At 62.1% G+C, this 10,149-nt stretch overlaps 1 protein-coding gene across 1 annotated transcript in view; it reads left to right on the top strand.

Moving 5' to 3' along the window:
• The window catches only part of GNA11 (G protein subunit alpha 11), a 29,971-nt gene extending 21,993 nt beyond the window's left edge, over positions 1-7,978 (top strand). Inside the window, exons 5-7 of the mRNA XM_008972605.5 lie at positions 2,597-2,726; positions 2,879-3,032; positions 4,961-7,978. Coding sequence (XP_008970853.2) covers positions 2,597-2,726; positions 2,879-3,032; positions 4,961-5,151 — 475 coding nt within the window. The 3' untranslated portion in view covers positions 5,152-7,978. The remainder of the gene's footprint in view (positions 1-2,596; positions 2,727-2,878; positions 3,033-4,960) is intronic.
• Positions 7,979-10,149: the final 2,171 nt, after the last annotated feature.

Below are 10,149 nucleotides of genomic sequence, written 5' to 3' on the forward strand. Positions count from 1 at the left end.
AGGCCAGAAGGCTGAGATGCAGGTGTGGGCGGGGCCGGGTCCTTCTGAGGCTGAGGGGATCTGCCCAGGCCTCACTCGGCTCCTAGTGGTGGCCGCATCCTGGGCTTCCTGGGCATCCTTGGCATCCTTGGCTTCCTTGGCATCCTTGGCATCCTTGGCTTGTGGCCGTGTTGCCTCATCCCTGCCCCCATCCTCATGCAGCGTCCTCCCCGCCTGCGCCTTTGCCTCTGTTCTCTTAGAACCTGTCCTTGGCCAGGGCCACCCTACCTCTGTGTGACGTTATCCTAACCAGTGACATCCGCACAGACCCTGTTTCCAGATCAGAGCCGTCCCCGGGTTCTGGTGTTCGTGCGTGTGGGGCGCTGGACGGCCCTGTCCTGGAGGGCCTCGCGGTGGCTCCGGTTGCGGGTGCCTTCTCCTGCAGCGCGAGCTCGCCCTGGCACTGGCCCTCATGAGGGAAGGACGCCTCCCTGCCAGGGTGTCCCCACCCAGCTGGTGCACTGCCGAGGCCATTGTGAGGGTTCCGGGAAGTCTGTGGGGTTTTCCTCGAGAGCCCTGCCTTGAGACCCACCCCAGGGCTGGGGGTGCCACCCCCTGCCATCTGCCTGTTCTCCCCACCCGTCCTCCCAGCTCGGCCTCCCAGTGCAGGCAGGGAGGATGCGCCGTGAAGATGGAGGCAGGGATGGAGCAACGTGGCCACCAGCCAAGGAATGCCAAGCTCTGAGATGGTTCCCGGGGACCCGAGCAGGCGCCGGGCCCTCAGAAGCTGCGGTGTCCTCTCTGGACATGGGCGATGGTGTATATTGTTACGAGAATTCAAGTTTTTCTTCTTTTTTATTCACACGGGGCCCATGACCCCAGGATACAGCTGAGGCGAGCCAGGCATAGGCCAGGTTGTGGCATGAATGTCCCCTCGCAGCCCCACGCTGGCCTCTTAACAGCGCAGGCCTCTGTGTCCTCTGTCAGAAATGTCCTGTCCCCTCCCTGAGCTGAGCTCAGGCTGGGTGTGTCACCCCCTCTCCACCATCTTCCAGGCCCTTCCCAGCTCCGGCTGTGCCCTTTTCTTTTTTTTGAGACGGAGTCTTGCTCTGTCGCCTAGGCTGGAGTGCAGCTGTGCAATCTGGGCTCACTGCAAGCTCCGCCTCCTGGGTTCACGCCATTCTCCTGCCTCAGCCTCCCGAGTAGCTGGGACTACAGACGCCCGCCACCACGCCTGGCTAATTTTTTGTATTTTTTTGTAGAGATGGGGTTTCACCATGTTAGCCAGGATGGTCTCGACCTCCTGACCTCGTGATCCGCCTGCCTCGGCCTCCCAAAGTGCTGGGATTACAGGCGTGAGCCACCGCGCCCGGCCCGGCTGTGCCCTCTGTGCTGGGTGCAGACCCCTGTCCTGAGCCTACTCCTCTGCCACCATTGTTTCTCTGCCAGCCGCCTCTGTCCACCACACGCTGGCAGAGGGCCGGCCAGGTGCTGTGGGATGCAGCTGGAGGCCTTGAAGGCTGGTGGGATCGTCCCAGTGCGTGAGGAGAGGCTCCTGCTCCCTCAGGTGGGGACAAGACATGGGGGGACCCGGATCCTAGCCCTGCCGGCTGCCGCAGGCGTGCAGGAGAGGCCTCGCGCTCCAGACGGGCTGTGGCCTGGTGTCGGCACACCCATTGTCCTCCCGCCTGGCCACAGCTGCTGGTGCGGGCCCTCTTGTCCCTTAGAGTCACCTGGCACATCTGTCATCCACCGGTGCCTGCTGGACTCCCCCGCAGACCAGACCAGGTGGATTTCACCACTCACATGCCCAAGGCAGCCCCGCTCTCCTCGGCAGAGTTGCAGGGACCCCGGCCTTCCCTGGGGCCTGGGGCCAGGGCCTGAGGGGCACTCCCCGCTTCTGCCTTTGTATTCTTTCAAGGAGACCAAAGTGCCTTTTCTCCTTATAGAAAACTTAGAAAAGTCACAAGTAGAAAGAGGCAAACGTCCTGTAAGGAACGCACGCCCGCAGACATCGTCTGAGCTGATTTTCTTTCTCCCGCTTGTGTGTGGCCTCAGAGTGTGAGGTTGAGCTGCTCACCACGCGGGGCGGGGCACTGCGCCTGCTCTTCTGCCCCAGGAGGATACCGGCAACTCTGCCCTCTGCAGCCGTCACTGGAGGGTCCCTGCAGGGAGCAACTGTGGCATCAGTGTTTACTCCTGCGAGTGACGCTTGGTGAACATCTGTGTCCCTGGCCCAGTGAGGGGAAAGGCTTCTGTGCTCAGGGTGACATCCAGATGCCGGATGTAGGGTCCCTGGGCACCCATCGCAGGTTCCCGCAGCAGCTGGCGCCCAGAATCCTCTGGGTTCTCACACCCCCACACTAGCGCCCGCTTCCCTGGGCCCAGTGGTCTCAGGCCCCTTTGCCAGTGAGGGAAGGGTCTGCGGTGGTCACCCCTGGAGGCGGTGCGGCCGCTCTCTGAGAGCGTCCTTGCCCGTTCTAAGAGTGGAGGCTCTTCCTGCTCCAGCCGATGTCAGTCTGGTATGGCAGGAGGGGCCTGGGTGGGAGCCGTCCTGGGATTGCAGATTGGGCCTTGGGGCGCCAGGTGGCTGAGTCCTGGCGCTGTGTCCTTTCAGGATGGTGGATGTGGGGGGCCAGCGGTCGGAGCGGAGGAAGTGGATCCACTGCTTTGAGAACGTGACATCCATCATGTTTCTCGTCGCCCTCAGCGAATACGACCAAGTCCTGGTGGAGTCGGACAACGAGGTGGGCCCTGCCCTGAGCAGGGGCAGCGTTGGGGGCTGGGCCTTCCCCACCTGCCAAGCCTGGGTCCCCTCACCTGGGTCCCCCCAGCTGCCCCTTGGGCTGTGTGCAGTGGGGAGGGCCCCTCTGATTCCCGCTGCCTTCGCTCCCGCCAGAACCGGATGGAGGAGAGCAAAGCCCTGTTCCGGACCATCATCACCTACCCCTGGTTCCAGAACTCCTCCGTCATCCTCTTCCTCAACAAGAAGGACCTGCTGGAGGACAAGATCCTGTACTCGCACCTGGTGGACTACTTCCCCGAGTTCGACGGTGCGCCGGGCTGCGGCACGGGGAGGGGCTCGCGGGCAGGGCCTTACGGCGGGGGGGGGCTGATATGGGAGAGGGGCTCATACAGGCCGGGTGCTCTAAGAGAGGGCGTCTGATGGGAGGTGTCACGTATGGGAGTGGAGTCTCAGGGAAGGGAGATCTCGTATGAGGGGGGCCTGTACGGGAATGAGTTCTCCGACGCGGGTGTCTCATACCCGTGGGAGATCTGCTAATGCAGGGACTCCTTATACAGGAGGGGTCTCGGGTGGGAGGGGTCTCGGGCAGGGGGTCTTGGGTGGGAGGGATCTCGGGCGAGGGGGGGTCTCGGGTGGGAGTGGTCTTGTGGGGTGGGGGGTCTTAGGTGGGAGGGGTCTCGGGCAGGGGGTCTCGGGTGGGAGGTGTCTCGGGCAGGGTGTCTCGGGTGGGAGGGGATCTCAGGCGGGGGGTCTCAGGTGGGAGGGGTCTCGTGGGGCAGGGGAATCTCGAGTGGGAGTGTTCTCGTGGGGCGGGGGTTCTCGTGGGGCAGGGGGATCTTAGGTGGGAGGGATATCGGGTGGGAGTGGTCTCGTAGGGCGGGGGGTCTGGTGGGGCAGGGGGATCTCGGGTGGGAGGAGTCTTGTACAAGGAGGGCACCATGGGAGGGGGAGTCTTGTATCGGTGGGTCTTGTACAGGAGGGAGTTGTCGTATGGGGGTGTTCTCTATAGGTGATCCCATATGGGAGGGGTCTCACAGGAAGGGTTCACGCACACTGCCAGCGCAGCCCCGTGAGGACCTTGGTGGTAGTCCCTGCATCCTCCTCTGTGCCCTACTGCCCCCACCCTTGGACCCGTCCCTCCCTACACACCCACGGGGTGTGTCAGGGCAGCTGAGCACTGAGGGTCTTCACATGCCCAGCCCTCTCTGGGCCTGGGGATGGCGGCCAGGGGAGGGTGTTGTGTGCCCTCGTCTGTGTGGTCAGTGGTTGCCGTTAGTGCTGTCACCACTCAGAGCTGTCCCTGCCAGGCACAGTGAGGCCCCGGGCAGCTCTGGCACCCTCATTTCCACCCCGGATCTGTGCTCCTCCCGTGAGTCTCGGGTGTCATCTTCGGGAGGGCCCCTCAGGGTGCCCTGCCTCTGGATGTGCAGCGAGAGGGAGGGGTCTGGCACACGGTATAGCCTCGGCCGCTGGCTGCAGGCGCAGGGCCCTGCTGTCCCTGGGCAGGGGAGTGGCGGGGGGCGCTGCACCTGCTCCAGCCGCACGTGGCCCCTGCCCAGCAGCCTGTCCTGTGGGCTCAGAGAGCCCTGGTGGGGGGAGGCCAAGGGACTGGGGCATGGACCCCTGTCCCACCAGTCCCCAGAGCAGCCCCCTGAACACCCCCAGGGGCCTTTCCACCGGGGCAGGCAGGAGTTACTGGGCGGGTCGCCTGCATTGTCCAGGGTGGTGGAGGGGCAGGGGTGGCGGGTGGGAAGCAGCGCCCCTGCTGGAGCCCCTGGACGTCTCTGAGGCCTGGCTGCAGCAGGGGCGCCGTGGGTGGGTGGGGGCCGCTGTTCCTGCTCTGTAGGCTCTGTGCCCAGCCCTGGGGGCCTCTCCTCTCACCCTGGGCCTTCACAGGGCAGCCATGCCAGAGGCCTGCCCTGGAAGGCTGTGGCTGTGGAGCTGAGTGGATAGAGGCCGGCAGAGGGCTGAGCAGAGGGAGCAGCGGGGGGTGCAGAGCCGCAGGTTGGAGGCCTGGGCCGTGACAGTAGTGCCCTGGGGCTACAGTGGGATTGGCACCGCAGCTCACCTGGGGAGGGAGGGGAGCTGCGGCCCGTCAGGCATGCAGTGGGCTGGGGGTCGAGCTGGGTGGGCTATGGGCCTTACTCGCTCATCCCCTGGGAGTGACAAAGGGGCCCACGAGTCCCTTGCCCTGGGCCGGGCTGGGGCACAGCCTCACCCTCTGCCCTCCCCCAGGTCCCCAGCGGGACGCCCAGGCGGCGCGGGAGTTCATCCTGAAGATGTTCGTGGACCTGAACCCCGACAGCGACAAGATCATCTACTCACACTTCACGTGTGCCACCGACACGGAGAACATCCGCTTCGTGTTCGCGGCCGTGAAGGACACCATCCTGCAGCTCAACCTCAAGGAGTACAACCTGGTCTGAGCGCCCAGGCCCAGGGAGACGGGACGGAGACACGGGGCAGGACCTTCCTTCCACGGAGCCTGCGGCTGCCGGGCGGGTGGCGCTGCCGAGTCCGGGCCGGGGCCTCTGCCCGCGGGAGGAGATTTTTTTTTTTCATATTTTTAACAAATGGTTTTTATTTCACAGTTATCAGGGGATGTACATCTCTCCCTCCGTACACTTCGCGCACCTTCTCACCTTTTCTCAACGGCAAAGGCAGCCTTTTTCTGGCCTTGACTTATGGCTCGCTTTTTTCTAAAAAAAAAAAAAAAAAGAAAGAAAGAAAGAAAAAAAGCAACGAAACATAAAACACACAAGCGCCCCATGCCCCCAGTGACTCTGGGCCTCACAGAGCCCCCGCCAGCCAGCATGGGGCCCCGCCCCGCAGCCAGTCACGCGCCCCCACACCGCAGCCCCCCGTGGCTGTCCTTCCAACCCCACGTGCTTTTGCTTTCTCCTGCCCGCTTCTTTTCTTCATCACGAAAGGCGTGGAGACTCGGAGACGGACGTTTTTCCCCTTTTTTAAGTTATTGACGCCCAGCGCGCCTCGCCTCTTCACCCATCAATGCTGTGCTTTGCCCACTGGACTCCTGAAGAGGGGGTGGGGGGCTCCCTCGGTCGCCCACCCTGGGAAGTGCCTAACCTTTTATTTTATTTTATTTTTTTGAGGAAAAAGAACGCCTGACTCACAGGTTGAAGAAACACCCTGGGCCCTCATGGCCGGGTTCCCCGTCCCTCTGCAGAGGCTGGGAAGGGTCCCCGGGCTGGAGCCACAGGGGCTCCTCTGGGCTGTGCCTCCGGGGCCAACACTGGCTGCTTGGGGCTGCCCGGGGACTCCAGAGGGCTTCACGGCCACCCTGCCCTGGCTGGAGCGCACCCCACCGGAGCCCACGTGGGCTGGGCGGCTGGAGGGATGGTCCCCCGGTGACACTGGGAGAAAGGCCACTTGGATGGGGGCGTTTCTGTTTTGTTCCACTTTGTGATGTCACCAATTTGGAAACAGTGAGGGTGGGTGGGGACTTTTACAGAATATTCTCAGGTGTGTACCCGAGAGGCAGAGAGAGGGACGTGGCCGGCAGCTCTGTGCGTGGCCTTGTCCCAAGCACTTGTGCCCGCCCCCGAGCGCCGCCCCCGGGGAGCGGGAAGCCAGCACTCGCACTTTGGCCAGGGGCGCGTGGAAGGTGGCGGCAGGCACCGGCCTGGGCAGCTTCCAGGCCTGGCTGGCCACGGCCACGGCCCGAGGGGGAGCCTGCCAGGCCACGCCGCACTGAGCCACAGCCCCGGGGGCCGCCTCCCGGGGCCCCTTGAGGCACTGAGGCACCGAGACTGGTTCTCCCCAAGAGACTCGGAAGGTGGGGAACGAGGGGACTGTGTTTGGGGAGGTGGCTGTTTCGTCTGCTGTTGACTGAACACTACAGCGCCCTGTGGTTCCGGGCTTCGCACGGCTGTCCCAGGGAGGGATCGCCCGTGCTGCCTTCGCCCGCCGCCACACCGGGACCCTGCACGGCTGCTTCTGGCCTCGACAGATGACAAAAGAAACAGCCCCAAAATACGACCACTCCGACCAGCAGTTCCCGCCTGCCTGCCCACCACTGTCAGGCCTGCCCTGGCCTCCTCGTCCGCAGGGCTGTCTGCTGGCTTCCGGGGGCAGAAGAGCGGGGAGCCCCGTGGAAGGGTCAGGGGAGACCAGGTCAGGGCAGCTACATTTCTGGTGATCAGCCCCATGGGGAGATGGGGCTGGCGGGACCCCCCCCCCACCCCCCGGCTTCCCCACACCACTTCTGTCTCACCCGGAAGCGTCCTTTTTTTGTGCCAGGTGTCTACCTAAGAGGGTTGGCGCCAGAAGCCCCCCATGGCGAGTGCTGGGGCCCGGCGGTGCCCTGGGGGAGCAGATGGGGCCACCCCTGGCAGGGCCGCTACAACCTTTTCCAGCAGCAGAGCCCTCTGGGGGGCCTGTGCTTGTGGCATCTCTGAGGGCCCAGATTGCACGAGGTGACCTGGCCGTGGCCTGAGGGTGGAGTCGCCCAGCACGCAGGCCGGGGCGCTGCGGGGCTAAGTATTAGGCCTTCCCAGGGAGGGGGCGTGCCAAGCATCCCAGAGCCGGGCTGGGGCCGCCAAAACGTCTTGGCCCGGATCCTCTGGGTCTGAGTGCCTGATCCCCTGCCCCCCAAAAAAGCGGAGGTAGGTGTTGCAGGCCCAGGGCAGGGGTGCCTGCCCCAGGAGAGTCCCAGGCAGTGGTTCTCGTGCCAGTGGCACCCAGGGGCAAGGACAGCCAACCCCCACCCTTGCCACGTGTGGGGCCACATGTGGGCATGTGGGGTGTGTGTTTTTACCTTGGTGAATCTCACCTGCCAACGATTTCTCGTGAGTGCCGACCACCTTCTCCGACCATGTTACACCCAGGCGGCAGCAGTCCCCGGCCACTGCAAACCCATGCCCTGGGTCCCCCGGCTCCCCCAGGGGGGCATCCCCGTGCCAATGTCCCCCAGTGGTGGCAGCAGATCCTGTGGCCGGCCTGGCGGACGAGACCCAGTGATACTTGTATATTACACAGTCCTGATTTCAGACAATTTCAACCTTAATCTATTTAAAAAAGATATTCTATACAAGCTGTTTTTAAGCCTTTTACCATTTGAAATGCATGTGTTGTGCGCGTTGGGGATGGGAGGAGGGGCTGAGGAGCGGCTCAGTGTCACCTCCCACAGCCACCGGCCCTGACCCTTAATCCAGACACCGATGGAAGTCGACTTTTCATATCTTTCTCCTGAAATGAACTCTGTTTTAAATTGGAATAAATTTTGTTCCTAAATGCTGGCGGCCCCCTTCTGGTTTATTTCCTGTTGTCCTTCAAAGGGGGCTGGGGGGAAGTGTGCAGAGGCCTGGCCCCCAGGAGCCCTGGAGTTACCTAGGGCATTGCCTGACCTCAGTGGGGCCGCCTGGGTGCCTCCGCACGGTGTCTCGGGGCCCCTCCCCTGTCATCTTGTTTGACCCTTCACTTCAAGTTCATTTCACTAGCACCAGGCCAGAGCAACCCACTTGGGAAATGCCACCTTGTTTGGGGGCTGGGGACAAGGGAGTGAGACGGGGAGGAGCCCAGGTCCCAGGCCAGCCTGCCCCTCAACTTCCAGGGCACCTGTGGGGACGTCATGCCCTCCGGGCCTCCGTTTCTGTAAGCTGCGGATGTGGGACCTCTGCAGCCTTCCTTCAGTTATTTTTTCCTTTTGAAAAAAAATTGTAAAATACAGATAACAAATTTCTAAGTGCACAGCTCAGCGGCATTAAGTGTATCCACACGGTTGTGCAGCCATCACCACCATCCTCTCCAGAACTTGTATCTTCCCAAATTGAAACTCTGTCCCCATGAAACACTCCCCATCCCCCTCCCCAGCCCCTGGCACCCCCCATCCTACCTTCTGTCTCCGTGAATCTGACGGCTCTATGGACCTCCTAGGAGTGGAACCATGCGGGGTGTGTCCTTCTGTGTCTCTGGCATCTCTCACTGAGCGTGATGTCCTCAAGGTGCATCCACGCTGAAGCCCGTGTCCGGATTCCCTTCCTTTTCGTGGTTCAGTAATATTCCACTGTGTGGGTGGGCCACGCTGTGTTGATCCATCTATCATCGCTGGATGTCTGGGTGGTTTCCACCCTGTGGCTGTTGGCAATCGTGCCACTGTGCACCTGCGTGTGCAAGCTTCTGTTTGAGTCCCTCCTGTCTGTCCTCATGTGTGCATCCAGAGGTAGCATTGCTGGGTCCTCCGGTCTTTCTTTTTTTGGATGCACTTTGAGGAGTCTCACTCTGTCGCCAGGCTGGAATGCAGTGGCGCGATCCCGGCTCACTGCAGCCTCCACCTCCCGGGTTCAACCAATTCTCCTGCCTCAGCCTCCTGAGTAGCTGGGACTACAGGTGCCTGCCATCACGCCCGGCTAATTTTTGTATTTTTAGTAGAGATGGGGTTTCACCATGTTGGCCAGGATGGTCTCCATCTTGACCTCATGATCCTCCCACCTCGGCCTCTCAAAGTGCTGGGATTACAGGAGTGGACCACCGCGCCTGGCCTCTATTTTAATTTTTTGGGGAGCTGCCCGACTGTTTTCCACAGCAGCTGTGCCATGTCACATCCCGCCAGCTGTGCACAAGGGTGCGATTTCCCCACATCCTCTTTCAGTTTCATTGAGTCCGATAGGCCTGTCTGTCAGATAGGCCTGTCCGTCAGGCCTTCAGGCCCCTTGCTGTGCCCGACGCTGCCCCAGATACTACAGTGCAGCAGAGAAGGTGGCACTTACCAGCACGACTTCACCTAGGAAGAGAAATGGAGCAGGGAAGTGGGACAGGATGGGGAGATGGTGGCTGTTTCTTTTCTTTTCTTTTTTTTTTTTGAGTTGGAGTCTAGCTCTGTCACCCAGGCTGGAGTGCAGTGGTGCGATCTCAGCTCACCTCAACCTCTGCCTCCTGGTTTCAAGCGATTCTCTTGCCTCAGCCTCCTGAGTAGCTGGGACTACAGGCGCCCACCACCACACCCGGCTAATTTTTGTACTTTTAGTAGAGACGGGGTTTCACCATGTTGGCCAGGCTTGTCTCAAACTCCTGACCTCTGGTGATCCGCCCGCCTTGGCCTCCCAAAGTGCTGGGATTATAGGCGTGAGCCACGGCGCCTGGCCAATGGTGGCTGATTCTGGTGGGCTGTTCCTGGTGGGCCGTACAGGAAAAGCCTGATAAAGTGGTGCGTGAGTAGCATCCTGGGAGACAGGAAGGGAAGGAGCCATGCTGTGGCCTGAGGGTGAGCCAGGCAGAGGCACAGCTTGTGCAAAGGTCGTGGGGCAGGACCATGCCCGGTGTGTTGGAGGAGCAGCGAGGAGGCCCGTGTGGTTGGAGCGGAGGGAGGGGAAGAGAGGGAGGGGGGAGGGCAGGGAGGGCTGGTCTTTTACCCTCAGAGGGAGGTGGGAGCCCTGGAGGGACGCAGGCAGAGCAGGGACAGGACC

This window comes from Pan paniscus, chromosome 20, assembly GCF_029289425.2.
Source record: "Pan paniscus chromosome 20, NHGRI_mPanPan1-v2.0_pri, whole genome shotgun sequence".
Taxonomy (NCBI): domain Eukaryota; kingdom Metazoa; phylum Chordata; class Mammalia; order Primates; family Hominidae; genus Pan; species Pan paniscus.